Below are 25,125 nucleotides of genomic sequence, written 5' to 3'. Positions count from 1 at the left end.
TACAGTATGAGTGATTATACTATACATGTTGATGAGAACTAGAACCCTCACAGTGCTGTACAGTATGAGTGATTATACTATACATGTTGATGAGAACTAGAACCCTCACAGTACTGTACAGTATGAGTGATTATACTATACATGTTGATGAGAACTAGAACCCTCACAGTACTGTACAGTATGAGTGATTATACTATACATGTTGATGAGAACTAGAACCCTCACAGTACTGTACAGTATGAGTGATTATACTATACATGTTGATGAGAACTAGACCCCTCACAGTACTGTACAGTATGAGTGATTATACTATACATGTTGATGAGAACTAGAACCCTCACAGTACTGTACAGTATGAGTGATTATACTATACATGTTGATGAGAACTAGAACCCTCACAGTACTGTACAGTATGAGTGATTATACTATACATGTTGATGAGAACTAGACCCCTCACAGTACTGTACAGTATGAGTGATTATACTATACATGTTGATGATAACTAGAACCCTCACAGTACTGTACAGTATGAGTGATTATACTATACATGTTGATGATAACTAGAACCCTCACAGTACTGTACAGTATGAGTGATTATACTACACATGTTGATGATAACTAGAACCCTTACAGTACTGTACAGTATGAGTGATTATACTACACATGTTGATGATAACTAGAACCCTCACAGTACTGTACAGTATGAGTGATTATACTATACATGTTGATGATAACTAGAACCCTCACAGTACTGTACAGTATGAGTGATTATACTATACATGTTGATAACTAGAACCCTCACAGTACTGTACAGTATGAGTGATTATACTACACATGTTGATGAGAACTAGAACCCTCACAGTACTGTACAGTATGAGTGATTATACTATACATGTTGATGAGAACTAGAACCCTCACAGTACTGTACAGTATGAGTGATTATACTATACATGTTGATGATAACTAGAACCCTCACAGTACTGTACAGTATGAGTGATTATACTACACATGTTGATGATAACTAGAACCCTCACAGTACTGTACAGTATGAGTGATTATACTATACATGTTGATGATAACTAGAACCCTCACAGTACTGTACAGTATGAGTGATTATACTATACATGTTGATGAGAACTAGAACCCTCACAGTACTGTACAGTATGAGTGATTATACTACACATGTTGATGAGAACTAGAACCCTCACAGTACTGTACAGTATGAGTGATTATACTATACATGTTGATGAGAACTAGAACCCTCACAGTACTGTACAGTATGAGTGATTATACTATACATGTTGATGAGAACTAGAATCCTCACAGTACTGTACAGTATGAGTGATTATACTATACATGTTGATGAGAACTAGAACCCTCACAGTACTGTACAGTATGAGTTGATTATACTATACATGTTGATGAGAACTAGAACCCTCACAGTACTGTACAGTATGAGTGATTATACTACACATGTTGATGAGAACTAGAACCCTCACAGTACTGTACAGTATGAGTGATTATACTATAATGTAGTCTTTTTTGTAAATATAATTTGCAGCCCTGGAATTTCAGGAATTTGTTTTTTGTTTCAACTTTTTATTTTTCACAAGTAAATTTCTACATGCAAAGATATAGAAAAAATAAAGGCTATTGAAGCAAATAGCTGCATTTCTGATTCATTCTTGTTACATATACTTTAGTACAATCAATAAAGTGAAAATGTGTTCTTATTCTATGAAATACTGATTTATGTGACAAATCATTCAAACCTCAAAGACAAGTTCATAATTTATGTAGTGCTCCCTGTTACTGTTTTTTTAGGTCAGTGTGTTGTGAGTGACTATGCTTTCTGAGTGAGAATTGTTGATAGAGTGCCTTGAGTATTGACCGATGCTTGTTAACCATAACTCTAACCAGTCATCAATCCAGTCATCAATCCAGTATCATCTGACCTTTTGGCCTCAAAAGGTCAGAAGATACTGGATTGATGACTGGTTAGAGTTATGGTGTTCTTAATGTTTGGTATACTCTGTGTGTGTGTGTGAGGGTAATAATCTGCCAAGCTCCCAGCCTATATCTCTAATCATGGCACACACATCAATGAGAAGGCAGGCAGGTGAGCCACATCACAGCTCAGATTATTAATGGATGGGAGAGGTGCCTGGGAGTTAGTGGGAGACAAAGGGCTAACACAGGGGACTGAGGGGGGAGGGGCTTGCCTTGGAAGGACTCATGTTTGAACATACACCACCATGTTTGAACATACATTCACACTCAACACTGGATTCATACATGTACACAATCTATAAGTGTTCCTATACATGCAGTTTTGCATTTCAATACTCAGAAATATAACATCTGTAAAGCCCACAAAAAAAGAAAAAGATGAGGGTGAGCGGGGGCATGCATGAAGTAGGAGGGGCTGTAGGAGGAAGGAGAGAGAAAGGAAATGGAAAAACGGTAGAGGAGAAAATGTCATGGAACAAGAGGGTTCCTTGGATTTTCTAGTCCTGTAGATGTATATCATACGTGAGTTGAATTATGGTGAAGAAAGGAGGAGGAAAAGGAGGAGGTAGAGGAGAAGGAGGAGGTAGAGGAGAAGGAGGAGGTAGAGGAGAAGGAGGAGGTAGAGGAGAAGGAGGAGGTAGAGAAGGAGGAGGCAGAGGAGGAGGAGGAGGTAGAGGAGGAGGTAGAGGAGGAGAAGGAGAAGGTAGAGGAGAAGGAGGAGGTAGAGGAGGAGGAGGAGGTAGAGGAGAAGGAGGAGGCAGAGGAGGAGGAGGAGGAGGAGGTAGAGGAGGAGGTAGAGGAAAGGGAGGAGGTAGAGAAGGAGGAGGTAGAGGAGAAGGAGGAGGTAGAGAAGGAGGAGGCAGAGGAGGAGGAGGAGGTAGAGGAGTAGGAGGAGGAGGAGAAGGAGGAGGTAGAGGAGAAGGAGGTAGAGAAGGAGGAGGCAGAGGAGGAGGAGGTAGAGGAGAAGGAGGAGGGAGAGGAGAAGGAGGTAAAGGAGGAATAATAATATATCCCATTTAGCAGGAGGAGGTCCAGGAGGAGTCGGCTGGGGCCAAGGCATATGGGTGGAGGTAGAGAAGGAGGAGGCAGCTTGGCGAGGTAGAGGCCATGCTCTAGGAGAAGGAGCCACACAGGTAGAGAAGGAGGAGGAGGTAGAGGAGGAGGAGGAGGTAGAGGAGAAGGAGGAGGGAGAAGGAGGAGGTAGGTGAGGAGGAGGTAGAGGAGAAGGAGGAGGTAGAGGAGAAGGAGAAGGAGAGAATGAATGGGGGGTCATATAAACCAAGGGGAGGAGGGGCTGCATATAGAGTGAGAGTGCAAATAAAGAACACGAGAGAGATTGTAAATACAACCCATTTATGTTTATTTATTTTCCCTTTTGCACATAATATGACATTTGAAATGTCTTTATTCTTTTGGAACTTTTGTGAGTGTAATGTTTACTGTTAATTTCTTATTGTTTATTTCACTTTTGTTTATTCTCTATTTCACTTGCTTTGGCAATGTAAACATATGTTTCCCATGCCAATAATGCCCTTAAATTGAGAGAGAGAGAGAGAGAGAGAGAGAGAGAGAGAATGGTCTCTGGGTGGAGTCTGCTGGGTGGAGATAAGGATGAAGAGGCAGAGAGAAGTTACGCACAGTGGGGCCCTCCCCTCTTCCCTCTATCACCCAATTCCTCATTCTGTCCAGCCCCCTGGAGCCCCCCCCCTCCTCACCGCTGTAAGTGTCTCGCTCTCTTTCTCTCTCTCTTGCTCTCTTTCTCTCTCTCAATACAATTTCAATTTAAGGGCTTTATTGGCATGGGAAACATATATTTACTTTGCCAAAGCAAGTAAAATATATAATAAACAAAAGTTCCAAAAGATCATCTGAGGGAGGCGCTGCAGTCGGCTTCGTCCATCACCCAACCGCATTACCTCGAACACACACACACACACACACACACACACACACACACACACACACACGCACATTCTCATACTTTATTTAGTGCAATGAAACAAAGAGCACCCAATTACATACCGGTATGCTTAATGACTACTCCTATTAATAGTCATCATCCATACTGTATACATGACCTCAATATACTGTAATAATTAAACCGGGCTTTTTACTGACTGCATCACACATACACACACAAATTACACTCATACACACCGTGTCCACTGCCGACCCTTTCAAGTGCCTTTTATGACATGAGACACAAATAGCCTTATAGAAAATATGTCTTTCTGATGTTGGAATAATTGGAAAAGCTCGGTCAAAAGCACAGACTGCATGTGACGTAATGTGTGTGTGTGTTTTCCTCCATACCCCCAGGGAAAGGGGACTTGATCGGCAGTGATTCTCTGACCAAGGAGCAGGTGATTAAGACCAATGCCAACGTGAAGGCCCTGACCTACTGTGACCTGCAGTACATCAGTCTGAAGGGGCTGAGGGAGGTGCTGAGGCTCTACCCAGAGTATGCTCAGAAGTTCATCTCCGAGATACAACACGACCTCACATACAATCTCAGAGAGGGCCACGGAGCTGACGTGAGTAAAACCGCAACACGTGCAGGCATACACTACTAAACATGCAGTAAAAACATGCACATGCACAATATCACACACAGACACACACACACACACACTAGTACATTGTTAGGCGTACAGCCTGCAGCTGTACCCGGTTTGTTTGATCAACAGAGAACATCGAGTGAGGAGGGATGGTTTGTCTGTGTGCATGTGTGTGTGTGTCTGTCTCTCGGTGTGACAGTGGTGAGATTAGTAACAAAATGGAGTCCCTCTCTTCTCTCTGTGTTATCTGCTAATGCTGCATTATAAAACTCTGAGGGACTTGCCTGAGGGGACATTCACCTTCAGAGGCCACATCATGCATTATATGCATAATCACTACTCCACCTCCCCTCTCCCTCCTCAAAATACACACACACACACCACTCCCAGTGCAGTGGAGTCAAACTCAACGAGACAGGAATAGCAGCGTTCAGTGGTTTGGAGTGTGTGCCGGAGCTAAGAATAGCGCCGGGGATGTCAGTGGCTCTCGCTGACAGGCTGTGTCCCCTGCAGGTCCTGCTAAGATTGGATCCTGCAGGATAAAAATAGCCCAGGCAGTGGAGGAGAGAGGAAGGAGGAGGGAGGAGAAGGAGGGAGGGCTCAGCGCTCTTTCTTCTTTTTTTTCTCCTGTTCACAACCACTTCCTTCAAACACACGCAAGAGGTCTGTCTCCACCTTTCACAGAATAGCATGTCTATTTGTAACTCCCACTTTCTAATCTTAGCTTACAGCCCCAAAGGCTGTGTTTGTGTGTCTGTGTGTGTCTGTGTGTGCGTGTGGTCGTGCTCATGAGCATGTATGCATGCGTGTTTGTGTTTGTTTGTCTCATATAGCATCCAAAGAACTTTTTCCTTATCGGTCAACGTTGTGATGGTATCACCGGGGTCTAAGGTGGGTTCTGCTTTACCGGGGTCTACGGTGGGCTCTACTATTCCTGTCATTTGTGGGGGGGGGGGGGGATTTAGAGGAGCCCCTGGTGGGGCTAGGGTTGGGCTGAGGGCTCCGGCTCGAAATGGACAGCAGCCATCAACCATTATTATGGGAAGCTCAATGGTTAGATTGGTGGAAGTCCGAAATTCCCGTATACTTTGTTTTCCTGAAGCTATTGGATTTATCAGAAGTGAAGCCCATCACGAAACAGATTCCTGCTCGGAAAATGTATTGTCTTCGCAACAACTCAGGTTATCTTGACAGAGGGGTGTTAAATGTGAATTTCTTGAGATTCAAAAAGGTGTTCCTCAGGGTTTGATTTTTGGTCCATTATTGTTCACCTTGTATATTAATGACATAGGAAACACTGTTAGTACTTGTAGAATTCCTCTCTATGCAGATGATGACACAGTTTTGTATTCCTGTGCCACCTCGGTGCAGTGGGTCATTCGTGGACTTCAGCATGACTTTGATTCAATTCAGAAATCACTTACGGATCTTAAATGAGTGTTAAATACAAGTAAAACCATGTCACGAAATGTTGACCGTGAGGACCTGCGTATTTACTTTACAAATGGAGCCCAAATTGAGCTTGTTTCTCAATATAAGTACCTGGCTGTCTGGATTGATTACAAGTTATCCTTCGTAATGCATATTGAAAATCAACTAAGAAGCTAAGATCCAAAATAGTTGTTTTTATATTGAAATAAATCATGCCTCAGTATTGAAAATATGAGAAAGATTGTTCAAACAACGCTTCTCCCTGTATTGGATTTAGGTGATATTGTTTACATGCATGTGACAACCTCTGTTTTGAAAACCGTTGGACGCAGTCTACCAGTCTGTAATATTTTATCGCAGGGGACAATTTTAGGACTCATCATTGTAGTCTGTATAAAATGTGGGATGGACCTCTCTGTCTGTAAGAAGAGAGCTGCATTCTCTTTGATTTAGTTACAAAGAAATCTTACAGAAACCCCCTTCATATATAACTTCATTAGTGAACTTAAGAATCATAAGTTAACAAACCAGTTCTCAGGAATGGATCACATTAGAGATCCCTTCAGTCTTTTGTTTTTGTGCCCCTAATTTGTGAAACAATATGCAGAGTTGACTGCAGTTACATGTGCTGGTGCCACTCAGGAAGTTTAAATTATTGATTGAGGACCTCCATGTAGCTGAATGTGATTTATTTTATTAAGTATGTTTATTTTGTTATTGTGTGCTGAGAGTGAGTGAGTGAGTGAGTGAGTGAGTGAGTGAGTGAGTGAGTGAGTGAGTGAGTGAGTGAGTGAGTGAGTGAGTGAGTGAGTGTGTGTGTGTGCTAGAGGGAGGAGGGTTTGAGAACTTTGTGAAAGCAGCAATGAATGTATTCCGTCCCCACTGTCTCTGCTGATTCACTTACTTCTGACTGAAAGACTGAGACTCATGAGCCAGGCGCTGGAGGGAACACAATGTACTGGGTACACAATGTACTGGGTACACAATGTACTGGGTACACAATGTACTGGGTACACAATGTACTGGGTACACATAGACACACTTACAGACACATGCAGTAAACACACACGTTCAAACCACAGGAGGCTGCTGAGGGGAGGACGGCTCATAATAATGTCTGGAACGGAGCAAATGGACTGGCATCAAACACAAGGTTTCTGCTCCTGCCGTTATCATGAACCCATCCTCTCCAATTAAGGTGCCACCAACCTCCTTGATACCAACTCCGTGGCCTTGTGGTTAGTGTCCGCCCTGAGATTGGAAGGTTGTGAATTCAATCCCTGGCTGAGTCATACCAAAGATTGTAAAAATGGGACCTGATGCATCTCTGCTTGGCACTCAGTATGAACGGGATTGGGGGTAAGTCCCTGCGACAGACTAGTGTCCTGTCCAGGGTGGTGTACTGGTACATCAAGCTGTCTCACTACAGAAACAGGAGCCAGACTAGTGTCCTGTCCAGGGTGGTGTACTGGTACATCAAGCTGTCTCACTACAGAAACAGGAGACAGACTAGTGTCCTGTCCAGGGTGGTGTACTGGTACATCAAGCTGTCTCACTACAGAAACAGGAGACAGACTAATGTCCTGTCCAGGGTGGTGTACTGGTACATCAAGCTGTCTCACTACAGAAACAGGAGACAGACTAGTGTCCTGTCCAGGGTGGTGTACTGGTACATCAAGCTGTCTCACTACAGAAACAGGAGGCAGACTAATGTCCTGTCCAGGGTGGTGTACTGGTACATCAAGCTGTCTCACTACAGAAACAGGAGACAGACTAGTGTCCTGTCCAGGGTGGTGTACTGGTACATCAAGCTGTCTCACTACAGAAACAGGAGGCAGACTAATGTCCTGTCCAGGGTGGTGTACTGGTACATCAAGCTGTCTCATGCTACAGAAACAGGAGACAGACTAGTGTCCTGTCCAGGGTGGTGTACTGGTACATCAAGCTGCCTCATGCTACAGAAACAGGAGACAGACTAGTGTCCTGTCCAGGGTGGTGTACTGGTACATCAAGCTGTCTCATGCTACAGAAACAGGAGACAGACTAGTGTCCTGTCCAGGGTGGTGTACTGGTACATCAAGCTGTCTCACTACAGAAACAGGAGGCAGACTAGTGTCCTGTCCAGGGTGGTTTACTGGTACATCAAGCTGTCTCACTACAGAAACAGGAGGTAGACTAGTGTCCTGTCCAGGGTGGTGTACTGGTACATCAAGCTGCCTCATGCTACAGAAACAGGAGACAGACTAGTGTCCTGTCCAGGGTGGTGTACTGGTACATCAAGCTGTCTCATGCTACAGAAACAGGAGACAGACTAGTGTCCTGTCCAGGGTGGTGTACTGGTACATCAAGCTGTCTCACTACAGAAACAGGAGACAGACTAGTGTCCTGTCCAGGGTGGTGTACTGGTACATCAAGCTGTCTCATGCTACAGAAACAGGAGACAGACTAGTGTCCTGTCCAGGGTGGTGTACTGGTACATCAAGCTGTCTCACTACAGAAACAGGAGGCAGACTAATGTCCTGTCCAGGGTGGTGTACTGGTACATCAAGCTGTCTCATGCTACAGAAACAGGAGACAGACTAGTGTCCTGTCCAGGGTGGTGTACTGGTACATCAAGCTGTCTCATGCTACAGAAACAGGAGACAGACTAGTGTCCTGTCCAGGGTGGTGTACTGGTACATCAAGCTGTCTCATGCTACAGAAACAGGAGACAGACTAGTGTCCTGTCCAGGGTGGTGTACTGGTACATCAAGCTGTCTCATGCTACAGAAACAGGAGACAGACTAGTGTCCTGTCCAGGGTGGTGTACTGGTACATCAAGCTGTCTCACTACAGAAACAGGAGACAGACTAGTGTCCTGTCCAGGGTGGTGTACTGGTACATCAAGCTGTCTCATGCTACAGAAACAGGAGACAGACTAGTGTCCTGTCCAGGGTGGTGTACTGGTACATCAAGCTGTCTCATGCTACAGAAACAGGAGACAGACTAGTGTCCTGTCCAGGGTGGTGTACTGGTACATCAAGCTGTCTCACTACAGAAACAGGAGGCAGACTAATGTCCTGTCCAGGGTGGTGTACTGGTACATCAAGCTGTCTCATGCTACAGAAACAGGAGACAGACTAGTGTCCTGTCCAGGGTGGTGTACTGGTACACCATCCGTCTCACTACAGAAACAGGAGACAGACTAGTGTCCTGTCCAGGGTGGTGTACTGGTACATCAAGCTGCCTCATGCTACAGAAACAGGAGACAGACTAGTGTCCTGTCCAGGGTGATGTACTGGTACATCAAGCTGCCTCATGCTACAGAAACAGGCTCGCTTCCGCTACTTACATACAACCTACTGGGGTTCACACACACGAGCGTGCTCTTGCTTTCATGTGCACACACACACACACACACACACTGCATCATACACAAACGTTTAACAAACGTGCACACATACTCACAGTCTAGATAGGCTGCAGATAAATACTCATTCTTAAACATTCTGACTAAACACACACTTACACGCTTGCTTGCATTCCAGCATGCTTGTGGCCATGGACGTCTGCAGACACCATGCATACATTAAACACATCATGTGAATGTGAAGGAACACAGGCACGTGAACACACCCACCCCCGCACAGTAAAGCAGCCCCTGCTTGCCTTTGGGGCTGTGAGCTAAGATTAGAAAGTGGGAGTTAAAAATTGACTCTCTACTGTGAAGGGCGAACTGATATGAGGGGAGTGGGGGATGACAGTAGAAGAAAGGACAGAGAGGGGGGGAGGAAGGAAAGAATGTCTTTGATCGAGGTGAAAGAAGGGAAGAAAAGAGAAAGAGTGGTGGCGTTGGCGGAGTATGGTGGAATATCGCACCCATTCATTAGCTCATTTACTGAATAGGCCTGTGGACATGGATTCAGGTACAAGCTCTCTGTTTAGATAGTGGATGAGATCTGCATACACACACACCTGGCAACACCTGGCATCACCTGGCATCTGTAAGGGCAGAACAAATAGAACACACCTCCTCCTTCATCTCCGTCCATCTCTCTCCCTCTCTGTCTCAGCCATGTACACTAACATGCCACCTTTCCAATCCATTAGTAATGTGTTGTAGCAGGTGGTGTTTGTTGTCTAAGACTCGTGGATTTAGCCTGTCCTTACAACATTACGCCTTCTCATGTAATCTCACAGCCCGCTAATTGCTGCTCTGTTTGGCTGCACGGGTTATCGAAGTCATTTGTGTGCCTCTGAGGACATTGTTGAATTATTCATTTGGGGTTGGCGAGGGGTGGGCTGGGTGAGAGGGGGCATGGAGGGACAAAGGTGTTTGAGGAATGGATCTATCATACACAAACTCAGAGAGAGAGAGAGAAAGAGAGAAGCTGGGAGTAGAGTTGTACAAGTCTGCCTCCCACTGGTACTATGTTGCTACTGCACCCACTGTACTGGCTGGTCTTCTTGTGGAATGGATCACTCTCCTCTCCTTCCACTAGCCTGGTCAGAAAACAGTAGCAATAATACCATTTCATATTTTGCAGATTTGAAGGAACTGGATATAATACAGGTAACTGCCAAAATAAAGGAAACACCAACATAAAGTGTCTTAATAGGTTGTTGGGCCACCACGAGACAGAACAGCTTCAATGCACCTTGGCATAGATTCTATATGTCTGGAACTCTAATGGAGGGATGTGACACCATTCTTCCATGAGAAATTCCATCATTTGAAGTTTTCTTGATGGTGGTGGAAAACGCTGTCTCAGGAGCCGCTTCAATAGGGTTCAGACCTGGTTACTGAGAAGGTCATGACATATGGTTTACATCATTTTCTCATCAAACCATTCAGTGACCACTCGTGCCCTGGGGATAGAGGCATTGTCATTCTCTGGGGGCAAAATAATGGCCTGCCCAGCATTTTTATACATGACCCTGAGCATGATGGGATGTTAAGTTACCTGTACAGAATTCCATGTTATCAGATTACCTTTCTCATCTCTCTCTCTCTCTCTCTCTCTCTCTCTCTCTCTAGGTTGACTGGGAGAGTAACGGAGGCCTGGTGAAGAAGCTTTCTTCCATTAAGGAGGATGAGGAGGGTGATGAAGAACAGAGCTCTGTATCGTGTGCCCCCCGTTCCCCTTTACGTCTCACCAGGGTTCTTAACTCGCCCCTGCGCTCCCCCCTGCTGCCCCCTCGGCCCTTCCGCCCCCCCTCAGAACACATACGCCCCGCCACCCTGCAGATACCTGTGGTCAGCTTCAGCAGCGCACCGCCGGAGCTTAGTCCCAGGTAGGAGAAACACACACAGACTCACTCCCATACACACACAAATCATACACCACAGTTTGTATACAGTTTTAACAAGCTGGTTTAAACTCAGGCAGAGGATTGCATTGCTGTAATACAGTAGACTTGTCTATTTCATTGTGGCTGGTAGAGGAACTGGAACTGAACACAATTAACACTTGAGCGTTGATCCTCCAGTGCCTGTCTGGCTGCCATGGCAACTAACTGACGGTGCTATTGGGTCCCAGCAGAGGGAGTGTGGATTTCCCTCCACACCAGGCAGCAGGCTCAGTATGCAACAAGATCTCACAAAATTTTGAAATTGACTTCAGAATCCAATGTTTGTCCATGAGACTAGCGGGTTCAATCCCAGTGCTACGCAATCATTTTTTGGTTTAAGCCTATCCCAAATCTTAACCCTTACCTTAACCGGAGCCTACTTTATGGGAATAGCGCTCACCGTTGCCCCTAGTGGCCGGTATTGAAGGCGATTCCCGACCCCGACAGATGTCGAATATTACTTTGGCTCTTGAGTGACCTGGCTGCAGAGAGAGAGTGAGTGAGTGAGTGAGTGAGTGAGTGAGTGAGTGAGTGAGTGAGTGAGTGAGTGAGTGAGTGAGTGAGTTAGTGGGGGTGTGGGTGTGGGTGTGTGTTCAGCACACTGCATAGCCCGCCTGCCAGCCCTGCTTGAGAAGCCCAAACCTGACATGTACTCAGTGGGGTGGCAGCTGTGTTGCTGTTTGAACATAACATCTGGAGCCGGAGGGAGAGAGAAGAGACCTACAGTAGAGGGTGAGAGCCAGAGGGAGAGAGAAGAGACCTACAGTAGAGTAGAGGGGGAGAGAAGAGACCTACAGTAGAGTAGAGGGGGAGAGAAGAGACCTACAGTAGAGTAGAGGGGGAGATCCAGAGGGAGAGAGAAGAGACCTACAGTAGAGAAGAGGGGGAGAGAAGAGACCTACAGCAGAGTAGAGGGAGAGAGAAGAGACCTACAGTACAGTAGAGGGGGATAGAAGAGACATACAGTAGAGTAGAGGGGGAGAGAAGAGAACTACAGTAGAGTAGAGGGGGAGACAAGAGACCTACAGTAGAGTAGAGGGGGAGAGAAGAGACCTACAGTAGAGTAGGGGGAGATCCAGAGGGAGAGAGAAGAGACCTACAGTAGAGTAGAGGGGAAGAGAAGAGACCTACAGTAGAGTAGAGGGGGAGAGAAGAGACCTACAGCAGAGTAGGGGGAGATCCAGAGGGAGAGAGAAGAGACCTACAGTAGAGTAGAGGGGGAGAGACAGAGGGAGAGAGAAGAGACCTACAGTAGAGTAGAGGGGTGAGAGCCAGAGGGAGAGAGAAGAGACCTACAGTAGAGTAGAGGGGTGAGAGCCAGAGGGAGAGAGAAGAGACCTACAGTAGAGTAGAGGGGCAGAGAAGAGACCTACAGTAGAGTAGATGGGGAGAGAAGAGACCTACTGTAGAGTAGAGGGGAGAGCCAGAGGGAGAGAGAAGAGACCTACAGTAGAGTAGAGGGGGAGAGAAGAGAACTACAGTAGAGTAGAGGGGGAGAGCCAGAGGGAGAGAGAAGAGACCTATAGTAGAGTAGAGGGGGAGAGAAGAGACCTACAGTAGAGTAGAGGGGGAGACAAGAGACCTAATGTAGAGTAGAGGGGGAGAGACAGAGGGAGAGAGAAGATACCTACATTAGAGTAGAGGGGGAGAGCCAGAGGGAGAGAGAAGAGACCTACAGTAGAGTAGAGGGAGAGAAGAGACCTACAGTAGAGTAGAGGGGGAGAGACAGAGGAAGAGAGAAGAGACCTTCAGTAGAGTAGAGGGGGAGAGAAGAGACCTACAGTAGAGTAGAGGGGGAGAGAAGAGACCTACAGTAGAGTAGAGGGGGAGAGCCAGAGTGAGAGAGAAGAGACCTACAGTAGAGTAGAGGGGGAGAGAAGAGACCTACAGTAGAGTAGAGGGGGAGAGCCAGAGGGAGAGAGAAGAGACCTACAGTAGAGTAGAGGGGGAGAGCCAGAGGGAGAGAGAAGAGACCTACAGTAGAGTAGAGGGGGAGAGAAGAGACCTACAGTAGAGTAGAGGGGGAGAGAAGAGACCTACAGTAGAGTAGAGGGGAGAGCCAGAGGGAGAGAGAAGAGACCTACAGTAGAGTAGAGGGGGAGAGAAGAGACCTACAGTAGAGTAGAGGGGGAGAGCCAGAGGGAGAGAGAAGAGACCTACAGTAGAGTAGAGGGGAAGAGAAGATACCTACAGTAGAGTAGATGGGGAGAGAAGAGACCTACAGTAGAGTAAAGGGGGAGAGCCAGAGGGAGAGAGAAGAGACCTACAGTAGAGTAGATGGGGAGAGAAGAGACCTACAGTAGAGTAGAGGGGGAGAGAAGAGACCTACAGTAGAGTAGAGGGGGAGAGCCAGAGGGAGAGAGAAGAGACCTACAGTAGAGTAGATGGGGAGAGAAGAGACCTACAGTAGAGTAGAGGGAGAGAGAAGAGACCTACAGTAGAGTAGAGGGGGAGAGAAGAGACCTACAGTAGGGTAGAGGGAGAGAGAAGAGACCTACAGTAGAGTAGATGGGGAGAGAAGAGACCTACAGTAGAGTAGGGGGAGAGAGAAGAGACCTACAGTAGAGTAGAGGGGGAGAGAAGAGACCTACAGTAGAGTAGAGGGTGAGAGAAGAGACCTACAGTAGAGTAGAGGGGGAGAGAAGAGACCTACAGTAGAGTAGAGGGGAGAGAAGAGACCTACAGTAGAGTAGAGGGGGAGAGAAGAGACCTACAGTAGAGTAGAGGGGAGAGAAGAGACCTACAGTAGAGTAGAGGAGAGAGAGAAAGAGACCTACAGTAGAGTAGAGGGGAGAGAAGAGACCTACAGTAGAGTAGAGGGGGAGAGAAGAGACCTACAGTAGAGTAGAGGGGAGAGAAGAGACCTACAGTAGAGTAGGGGGGAGAGGAGAGACCTACAGTAGAGTAGAGGGGGAGAGAAGAGACCTACAGTAGAGTAGAGGGGGAGGGCCAGAGGGAGAGAGAAGAGACCTACAGTAGAGTAGAGGGGGAGAGAAGAGACCTACAGTAGAGTAGAGGGGAGAGAAGAGACCTACAGTAGAGTAGAGGGGGAGAGAAGAGACCTACAGTAGAGTAGGGGGAGAGAAGAGACCTACAGTAGAGTAGAGGGGGAGAGAAGAGACCTACAGTAGAGTAGAGGGGGAGAGCCAGAGGGAGAGAGAAGAGACCTACAGTAGAGTAGAGGGGGAGAGAAGAGACCTACAGTAGAGTAGAGGGGGAGAGAAGAGACCTACAGTAGAGTAGAGGGGAGAGAAGAGACCTACAGTAGAGTAGAGGGGAGAGAAGAGACCTACAGTAGAGTAGAGGGGAGAGAAGAGACCTACAGTAGAGTAGAGGAGAGAGAAGAGACCTACAGTAGAGTAGAGGGGAGAGCCAGAGTGAGAGAGAAGAGACCTACAGTAGAGTAGAGGGGAGAGAAGAGACCTACAGTAGAGTAGAGGGGGAGAGCCAGAGGGAGAGTGAAGAGACCTACAGTAGAGTAGAGGGGAGAGCCAGAGGGAGAGAAGAGACCTACAGTAGAGTAGAGGGGAGAGAAGAGACCTACAGTAGAGTAGAGGGAGAGAGAAGAGACCTACAGTAGAGTAGGGGGAGAGACAGAGGGAGAGAGAAGATACCTACAGTAGAGTAGAGGGGGAGAGAAGAGACCTACAGTAGAGTAGAGGGGGAGAGCCAGAGGGAGAGAGAAGAGACCTACAGTAGAGTAGAGGGGGAGAGCCAGAGGGAGAGAAAGAGACCTACAGTAGAGTAGAGGGGGAGAGCCAGAGGGAGAGAGAGAGACCTACAGTAGAGTAGAGGGGGAGAGAAGAGACCTACAGTAGAGTAGAGGGAGAGAGAAGAGACCTACAGTAGAGTAGGGGGAGAGACAGAGGGAGAGAGAAGATACCTACAGTAGAGTAGAGGGGGAGAGAAGAGACCTACAGTAGAGTAGAGGGGAGAGCCAGAGGAGAGAGAAGAGACCTACAGTAGAGTAGAGGAGAGCCAGAGGGAGAGAGAAGACCTACAGTAGAGTAGAGGGGAGAGAAGAGACCTACAGTAGAGTAGAGGGAGAGAGAAGAGACCTACAGTAGAGTAGAGGGGGAGAGAAGAGACCTACAGTAGAGTAGGGGGGAGAGAAGAGACCTACAGTAGAGTAGAGGGGGAGAGAAGAGACCTACAGTAGAGTAGAGAGAGCCAGAGGGAGAGAAAGAGACCTACAGTAGAGTAGAGGGGAGAGAAGAGACCTACAGTAGAGTAGAGGGGAGAGAAGAGACCTACAGTAGAGTAGAGGGGGAGAGAAGAGACCTACAGTAGAGTCGAGGGGAGAGAAGAGACCTACAGTAGAGTAGAGGGGGAGAGAAGAGACCTACAGTAGAGTAGAGGGAGAGAGAAGAGACCTACAGTAGAGTAGAAGAGACCTACAGCCAGAGGGAGACCTACAGTAGAGTAGAGACCTACAGTAGAGTAGAGGGGAGAGAGAGAAGAGACCTACAGTAGAGTAGAGGGGAGAGCCAGAGGGAGAGAGAAGAGACCTACAGTAGAGTAGAGGGGAGAGACAGAGAAAGAGACCTACAGTAGAGTAGGGAGAGGGGAGAGAAGAGACCTACAGTAGAGTAGAGGGGGAGAGAAGAGACCACAGAGAGTAGAAGCCAGAAGAAGAGACCTACAGTAGAGTAGAGGGGGAGAGCCAGAGGGAGAGAGAAGAGACCTACAGTAGAGTAGAGGGGGAGAGCCAGAGGGAGAGAGAAGAGACCTACAGTAGAGTAGAGGGGGAGAGAAGAGACCTACAGTAGAGTAGAGGGAGAGAGAAGAGACCTACAGTAGAGTAGGGGGAGAGACAGAGGGAGAGAGAAGATACCTACAGTAGAGTAGAGGGGGAGAGCCAGAGGGAGAGAGAAGAGACCTACAGTAGAGTAGAGGGGGAGAGCCAGAGGGAGAGAGAAGAGACCTACAGTAGAGTAGAGGGGAGAGAAGAGACCTACAGTAGAGTAGAGGGAGAGAAAGAGACCTACAGTAGAGTAGAGGGGAGAGAAGAGACCTACAGTAGAGTAGAGGGGAGAGAAGAGACCTACAGTAGAGTAGAGGGGGAGAGAAGAGACCTACAGTAGAGTAGAGGGGGGAGAGAAGAGACCTACAGTAGAGTAGAGGGGGAGAGAAGAGACCTACAGTAGAGTAGAGGGGAGAGAAGAGACCTACAGTAGAGTAGAGGGGGAGAGAGAGGGAGAGAGAAGAGACCTACAGTAGAGAGAGGGGAGAGGAGGTAGAGAGAGAAGAGAGACCTACAGTAGAGTAGAGGGGGAGAGAAGAGACCTACAGTAGAGTAGAGGGGAAGAGACCTACAGAGAGTAGAGGGAGAGACCTACAGTAGAGTAGAGGGGAGAGAAGAGACCTACAGTAGAGTAGAGGGGGAGAGAAAGAGACCTACAGTAGAGTAGAGGGGGAGAGAAGAGACCTACAGTAGAGTAGAGGGGAGAGAGAAGAGACCTACAGTAGAGTAGAGGGGAGAGAAGAGACCTACAGTAGAGTAGAGGGGAGAGAAGAGACCTACAGTAGAGTAGAGGGGAGAGAAGAGACCTACAGTAGAGAGAGGGGGAGAAAGAGACCTACAGTAGAGTAGAGGGGAGAGAAGAGACCTACAGTAGAGTAGAGGGGGAGAGAAGAGACCTACAGTAGAGTAGAGGGGGAGAGAAGAGACCTACAGTAGAGTAGAGAGGGAGAGAAGAGACCTACAGTAGAGTAGAGGGGGAGAGAAGAGACCTACAGTAGAGTAGAGGGGAGAGAAGAGACCTACAGTAGAGTAGAGGGGAGAGAAGAGACCTACAGTAGAGTAGAGGGGAGAGAAGAGACCTACAGTAGAGTAGAGGGGGAGAGAAGAGAGAAAGAGACCTACAGTAGAGTAGAGGGGGAGAGAAGAGACCTACAGTAGAGTAGAGGGGGAGAAGAGACCTACAGTAAGAGACCTAAGTAGAGTAGAGGGGAGAGAGGGAGAAGAAGAGACCTACAGTAGAGTAGAGGGGGAGAGAAGAGACCTACAGTAGAGTAGAGGGGAGAGAGAAGAGACCTACAGTAGAGTAGAGGGAGAGAAGAGACCTACAGTAGAGTAGAGGGGAGAGAAGAGACCTACAGTAGAGTAGAGGGGAGAGCCAGAGGGGAGAGAAGAGACCTACAGTAGAGTAGAGGGGGAGAGAAGAGACCTACAGTAGAGTAGAGGGGGAGAGAAGAGACCTACAGTAGAGAGGGAGGGGAGAGAAGAGACCTACAGTAGAGTAGAGGGGGAGAGAAGAGACCTACAGTAGAGTAGAGGGGAGAGAAGAGACCTACAGTAGAGTAGAGGGGGAGAGAAGAGACCTACAGTAGAGTAGAGGGGAGAGAAGAGACCTACAGTAGAGTAGAGGGGGGTGAGAAGAGACCTACAGTAGAGTAGAGGGGAGAGAAGAGACCTACAGTAGAGTAGAGGGGGAGAGAAGAGACCTACAGTAGAGTAGAGGGGAGAGAAGAGACCTACAGTAGAGTAGAGGGGGAGAGAAGAGACCTACAGTAGAGTAGAGGGGGAGAGAAGAGACCTACAGTAGAGTAGAGGGGGAGAGAAGAGACCTACAGTAGAGTAGAGGGGAGAGAGAAGAGACCTACAGTAGAGTAGAGGGGGAGAGAAGAGACCTACAGTAGAGTAGAGGGGAGAGAAGAGACCTACAGTAGAGTAGAGGGGGAGAGAAGAGACCTACAGTAGAGTAGAGGGGAGAGAAGAGACCTACAGTAGAGTAGAGGGGGAGAGAAGAGACCTACAGTAGAGTAGAGGGGAGAGAGACCTACAGTAGAGTAGAGGGGAGAGAAGAGACCTACAGTAGAGTAGAGGGGAGAGAGACCTACAGTAGAGTAGAGGGGAGAGAAGAGACCTACAGTAGAGTAGAGGGGGAGAGAGAGACCTACAGTAGAGTAGAGGGGAGAGAAGAGACCTACAGTAGAGTAGAGGGGGAGAGAAGAGACCTACAGTAGAGTAGAGGGGAGAGAAGAGACCTACAGTAGAGTAGAGGGGGAGAGAAGAGACCTACAGTAGAGTAGAGGGGGAGAGAAGAGACCTACAGTAGAGTAGAGGGGGAGAGAAGAGACCTACAGTAGAGTAGAGGGGGAGAGAAGAGACCTACAGTAGAGTAGAGGGGGAGAGAAGAGACCTACAGTAGAGTAGAGGGGGAGAGAAGAGACCTACAGTAGAGTAGAGGGGAGAGAAGAGACCTACAGTAGAGTAGAGGGGAGAGAAGAGACCTACAGTAGAGTAGAGGGGGAGAGAAGAGACCTACAGTAGAGTAGAGGGGAGAGAAGAGACCTACAGTAGAGTAGAGGGGGGGGAGAGAAGAGACCTACAGTAGAGTAGAGGGGAGAGAAGAGACCTACAGTAGAGTAGAGGGGGAGAGAAGAGACCTACAGTAGAGTAGAGGGGAGAGAAGAGACCTACAGTAGAGTAGAGGGGGAGAGAAGAGACCTACAGTAGAGTAGAGGGGGAGAGAAGAGACCTACAGTAGAGTAGAGGGGAGAGAAGAGACCTACAGTAGAGTAGAGGGGAGAGAAGAGACCTACAGTAGAGTAGAGGGGAGAGAAGAGACCTACAGTAGAGTAGAGGGGGAGAGAAGAGACCTACAGTAGAGTAGAGGGGAGAGAAGAGACCTACAGTAGAGTAGAGGGGAGAGAAGAGACCTACAGTAGAGTAGAGGGGAGAGAAGAGACTACAGTAGAGTAGAGGGGGAGAGAAGAGACCTACAGTAGAGTAGAGGGGGAGAGAAGTAGAGTAGACCTACAGTAGAGTAGAGGGGGAGAGAAGAGACCTACAGTAGAGTAGAGGGGGAGAGAAGAGACCTACAGTAGAGTAGAGGGGAGAGAAGAGACCTACAGTAGAGTAGAGGGGAGAGAAGAGACCTACAGTAGAGTAGAGGGGAGAGAAGAGACCTACAGTAGAGTAGAGGGGAGAGAAGAGACCTACAGTAGAGTAGAGGGGGAGAGAAGAGACCTACAGTAGAGTAGAGGGGAGAGAGTAGAGAGAGAAGAGACCTACAGTAGAGTAGAGGGGAGAGAAGAGACCTACAGTAGAGTAGAGAGAGAAGAGACCTACAGTAGAGTAGAGGGGGAGAGAAGAGACCTACAGTAGAGTAGAGGGGAGAGAAGAGACCTACAGTAGAGTAGAGGGGGAGAGAAGAGACCTACAGTAGAGTAGAGGGGGAGAGGGACCTACAGTAGAGTAGAGGGGGAGAGAGACCTACAGTAGAGTAGAGGAGAGAGAAGAGACCTACAGTAGAGTAGTAGAGTAGAGGGGAGAGAAGAGACCTACAGTAGAGTAGAGGGGAGAGAAGAGAGACCCTACAGTAGAGTAGAGGGGGAGAGAGAAGAGACCTACAGTAGAGTAGAGGGGGAGAGAAGAGACCTACAGTAGAGTAGAGGGGAGAGAAGAGACCTACAGTAGAGTAGAGGGGGAGAGAAGAGACCTACAGTAGAGTAGAGGGGGAGAGAAGAGACCTACAGTAGAGTAGAGGGGGAGAGAAGAGACCTACAGTAGAGTAGAGGGGGAGAGAAGAGACCTACAGTAGAGTAGAGGGGAGAGAAGAGACCTACAGTAGAGTAGAGGGGAGAGAAGAGACCTACAGTAGAGTAGAGGGGAGAGAAGAGACCTACAGTAGAGTAGAGGGGGAGAGAAGAGACCTACAGTAGAGTAGAGGGGGAGAGAAGAGACCTACAGTAGAGTAGGGGGGAGAGAAGAGACCTACAGTAGAGTAGAGGGGGAGAGAAGAGACCTACAGTAGAGTAGAGGGGGAGAGAAGAGACCTACAGTAGAGTAGAGGGGGAGAGAAGAGACCTACAGTAGAGTAGAGGAGAGAAGAGACCTACAGTAGAGTAGAGGGGGAGAGAAGAGACCTACAGTAGAGTAGAGGGGGAGAGAAGAGACCTACAGTAGAGTAGAGGGGGAGAGAAGAGACCTACAGTAGAGTAGAGGGGGAGAGAAGAGACCTACAGTAGAGTAGAGGGGGAGAGAAGAGACCTACAGTAGAGTAGAGGGGGAGAGAAGAGACCTACAGTAGAGTAGAGGGGGAGAGAAGAGACCTACAGTAGAGTAGAGGGGGAGAGAAGAGACCTACAGTAGAGTAGAGGGGGAGAGAAGAGACCTACAGTAGAGTAGAGGGGGAGAGAAGAGACCTACAGTAGAGTAGAGGGGGGGAGAGAAGAGACCTACAGTAGAGTAGAGGGGGAGAGAAGAGACCTACAGTAGAGTAGAGGGGGAGAGAAGAGACCTACAGTAGAGTAGAGGGGGAGAGAAGAGACCTACAGTAGAGTAGGGGGAGAGAAGAGACCTACAGTAGAGTAGAGGGGGAGAGAAGAGACCTACAGTAGAGTAGAGGGGGAGAGAAGAGACCTACAGTAGAGTAGAGGGGGAGAGAAGAGACCTACAGTAGAGTAGAGGGGAGAGAAGAGACCTACAGTAGAGTAGAGGGGAGAGAAGAGACCTACAGTAGAGTAAGAGGGGGAGAGAAGAGACCTACAGTAGAGTAGAGGGGAGAGAAGAGACCTACAGTAGAGTAGAGGGGAGAGAAGAGACCTACAGTAGAGTAGAGGGGGAGAGAAGAGACCTACAGTAGAGTAGAGGGGGAGAGAAGAGACCTACAGTAGAGTAGAGGGGGAGAGAAGAGACCTACAGTAGAGTAGAGGGGGAGAGAAGAGACCTACAGTAGAGTAGAGGGGAGAGAAGAGACCTACAGTAGAGTAGAGGGGAGAGAAGAGACCTACAGTAGAGTAGAGGGGGAGAGAAGAGACCTACAGTAGAGTAGAGGGGGAGAGAAGAGACCTACAGTAGAGTAGAGGGGGAGAGAAGAGACCTACAGTAGAGTAGAGGGGGAGAGAAGAGACCTACAGTAGAGTAGAGGGGAGAGAAGAGACCTACAGTAGAGTAGAGGGGAGAGAAGAGACCTACAGTAGAGTAAAGGGGGAGAGAAGAGACCTACAGTAGAGTAGAGGGGGAGAGAAGAGACCTACAGTAGAGTAGAGGGGGAGAGAAGAGACCTACAGTAGAGTAGAGGGGAGAGAAGAGACCTACAGTAGAGTAGAGGGGGAGAGAAGAGACCTACAGTAGAGTAGAGGGGGAGAGAAGAGACCTACAGTAGAGTAGAGGGGAGAGAAGAGACCTACAGTAGAGTAGAGGGGGAGAGAAGAGACCTACAGTAGAGTAGAGGGGGAGAGAAGAGACCTACAGTAGAGTAGAGGGGGAGAGAAGAGACCTACAGTAGAGTAGAGGGGGAGAGAAGAGACCTACAGTAGAGTAGAGGGGGAGAGAAGAGACCTACAGTAGAGTAGAGGGGGAGAGAAGAGACCTACAGTAGAGTAGAGGGGAGAGAAAGAGACCTACAGTAGAGTAGAGGGGAGAGAAGAGACCTACAGTAGAGTAGAGGGGGAGAGAAGAGACCAGTAGAGGAGAGAGAAGAGACCTACAGTAGAGTAGAGGGGGAGAGAAGAGACCTACAGTAGAGTAGAGGGGGAGAAGAGACCTACAGTAGAGTAGATGGGGAGAGAAGAGACCTACAGTAGAGTAGAGGGGGAGAGAAGAGACCTACAGTAGAGTAGAGGGGGAGCCAGAGAAGAGACCTACAGTAGAGTAGAGGGGAGAGAAGAGACCTACAGTAGAGTAGAGGGGGAGAGAAGAGACCTACAGTAGAGTAGAGGGGGAGAGAAGAGACCTACAGTAGAGTAGAGGGGGAGAGAAGAGACCTACAGTAGAGTAGAGGGGGAGAGAAGAGACCTACAGTAGAGTAGAGGGGGAGAGAAGAGACCTACAGTAGAGTAGAGGGGGAGAGAAGAGACCTACAGTAGAGTAGAGGGGAGAGAAGAGACCTACAGTAGAGTAGAGGGGGAGAGAAGAGACCTACAGTAGAGTAGAGGGGGAGAGAAGAGACCTACAGTAGAGTAGAGGGGGAGAGAAGAGACCTACAGTAGAGTAAAGGGGAGAGAAGAGACCTACAGTAGAGTAGAGGGGGAGAGAAGAGACCTACAGTAGAGTAGAGGGAGAGAGAAGAGACCTACAGTAGAGTAAAGGGGAGAGAAGAGACCTACAGTAGAGTAGAGGGGGAGAGAAGAGACCTACAGTAGAGTAGAGGGGGAGAGAAGAGACCTACAGTAGAGTAGAGGGGAGAGAAGAGACCTACAGTAGAGTAGAGGGGAGAGAAGAGACCTACAGTAGAGTAGAGGGGAGAGAAGAGACCTACAGTAGAGTAGAGGGGGAGAGAAGAGACCTACAGTAGAGTAGAGGGGAGAGAAGAGACCTACAGTAGAGTAGAGGGGGAGAGAAGAGACCTACAGTAGAGTAAAGGGGGAGAGAAGAGACCTACAGTAGAGTAGAGGGGAGAGAAGAGACCTACAGTAGAGTAGAGGGGAGAGAGAAGAGACCTACAGTAGAGTAGAGGGGAGAGAGTAGAGACCTACAGTAGAGTAGAGGGGGAGAGAAGAGACCTACAGTAGAGTAGAGGGGGAGAGAAGAGACCTACAGTAGAGTAGAGGGGAGAGAAGAGACCTACAGTAGAGTAGAGGGGGAGAGAAGAGACCTACAGTAGAGTAGAGGGGGAGAGAAGAGACCTACAGTAGAGTAGAGGGGGAGAGAAGAGACCTACAGTAGAGTAGAGGGGGAGAGAAGAGACCTACAGTAGAGTAGAGGGGAGAGAAGAGACCTACAGTAGAGTAGAGGGGGAGAGAAGAGACCTACAGTAGAGTAGAGGGGGAGAGAAGAGACCTACAGTAGAGTAGAGGGGAGAGAGAAGAGACCTACAGTAGAGTAGAGGGGAGAGAAAGAGACCTACAGTAGAGTAGAGGGGGAGAGAAGAGACCTACAGTAGAGTAGAGGGGGAGAGAAGAGACCTACAGTAGAGTAGAGGGGGAGAGAAGAGACCTACAGTAGAGTAGGGGGAGAAAGAGACCTACAGTAGAGTAGAGGGGAGAGAAGAGACCTACAGTAGAGTAGAGGGGGAGAGAAGAGACCTACAGTAGAGTAGAGGGGGAGAGAAGAGACCTACAGTAGAGTAGAGGGGAGAGAAGAGACCTACAGTAGAGTAGGGGGAGAGAAGAGACCTACAGTAGAGTAGAGGGGAGAGAAGAGACCTACAGTAGAGTAGAGGGGGAGAGAAGAGACCTACAGTAGAGTAGAGGGGAGAGAAGAGACCTACAGTAGAGTAGAGGGGGAGAGAAGAGACCTACAGTAGAGTAGAGGGGGAGAAGGAATGAGGAAGGCAGGGCTGAACATAGGCTTAAATCCTCCACTCCTCTCTGACAGCTCTTTTCCCACTCTTTCATTATCTCGATCCTCACTCTCTCTCCCTTTGTCTCTCCCCCTCTCACTTTCTCTCCCTCTAGGTTTGTGGATGGTATTGAGACAGAGAGAAATGTGAACTCAACCCAAAAGTTTGAGTTTAGCTCCAGTCTTCTACACAGTGGTCCACCATCCCCAGGACTAGGTAATACAATCTCCTCTCCACCAGTCTGTTGCTGCTCTCTCTCCAACATGTACTTACCTCTCCGTCTGTGTGCGTGTGCGTGTGCGTGTGTGTGTGTGTGTGTGTGTGTGTGTGTGTGTGTGTGTGTGTGTGTGTGTGTGTGTGTGTGTGTGTGTGTGCGTGCTCGTGTAGGGATCCAGCAGCAGTCAGAAATCAAACAGAGTGTCTCTAAGCTGAGTGACGAGGTGAGTGGTTCTAGCTGGTCAACAATCATCACTGTTTTCAGGGTGATCCATAAAAACATATCAATTACTGGTCATGAATCTAAAACATAATATATAGTAACATGACACGTAAAAACACTAATATTCCAGGTTCAGTCACACTCACACATCTCTCGTCTGTGTCCACAGATGAGCAGTCTCTCCCAGCAAGTCTCTCAGCTCAGCCAGGAACTGCTGGAAATGACCCGCCTGCTCCGGCCCCTCCTCCTCGTGGCTCCTCAGCCAATCCTGACAGCCATGACGCCCATCCTGACTCCACACCCCAGCAGTGCCAGCCAACCGTCCAGGACACCTCTGGTGGTCCCACCTCCAGCCCCGCCCTGCTCCCCACAACCCCACCCCCGGCGAACGCAGTCTTGCTCACTATTGGACGTGGACAGTGCTGACACAGGGAGGGTGGACCTGCCAGGTTGCCTCCTCCCCACCTCCCCTCCACAGAGGCCTCCAGACCAGGCCCATTCTCCAATCTCCCCAGGGAGATGCTCCAAGGACTCACTCCGCTCCAACCCCCCTTCCCCTGGGACAGGAGACACAGAGGGGTCCACCCACCTCTCCAACGGTTCTAACCACTCCAACCTCCCGGTCTCTAGCAACGGGTTCTTCCCTGTCCAGGACCGTCCTCCCCTTGCCTCCCGCACCCCGTCCCCCTCCCTTTCCTTCTCACTGTCTCTCTCCTCCTCGCCCTCCTGCTCTCCCTGCCAGGGACCCCACCATTCTCGACCAGGCAGTCACAGTAGCCACAGCAGGGGCCTATTCCCCCCGACTCCCACCCAGGAGACCCCACCCCCACCTTCCTCCCATTGCTCTGCTCCCCCGTCACTCATCTCCTCGCCTGGAGACCATAGGCTGAGGGTGGTCAGCCCCACCTTTTCCTCCTCCACTAACCTCATCCCTCCCACGTCCTGTCTTAACCCCTCGCCGTTCTCCCTGGACTCTCTGAGGGGGGAGACACAGGGGGGCCCCAGGCTGGAGGCAGGACACCTGGAGCTTGAGATGCAGGAGTGGGGAGGGGAGAGGGGGGAGGGATGCTCCCAAATGATGGAACACATCAGCTACATCGACGAGGAAGGGCCAGCTCTGTGA

At 48.7% G+C, this 25,125-nt stretch overlaps 1 protein-coding gene across 1 annotated transcript in view; it reads left to right on the top strand.

The window, feature by feature from the left end:
• The window catches only part of kcnh3 (potassium voltage-gated channel, subfamily H (eag-related), member 3), a 220,545-nt gene extending 195,420 nt beyond the window's left edge, over positions 1-25,125 (top strand). The window contains 5 exon segments of the mRNA XM_064944534.1: positions 4,330-4,544; positions 11,017-11,273; positions 23,679-23,779; positions 23,951-24,003; positions 24,172-25,125. Of these exon segments, the coding sequence (XP_064800606.1) occupies positions 4,330-4,544; positions 11,017-11,273; positions 23,679-23,779; positions 23,951-24,003; positions 24,172-25,125 (1,580 nt within the window).

This window comes from Oncorhynchus masou, chromosome 29 (assembly GCF_036934945.1).
Source record: "Oncorhynchus masou masou isolate Uvic2021 chromosome 29, UVic_Omas_1.1, whole genome shotgun sequence".
Taxonomy (NCBI): Eukaryota; Metazoa; Chordata; class Actinopteri; order Salmoniformes; family Salmonidae; genus Oncorhynchus; species Oncorhynchus masou.
The sequence above is the reverse complement of the archived record's forward strand: the minus strand, read 5'-3'. Positions and strand labels throughout refer to the sequence as shown.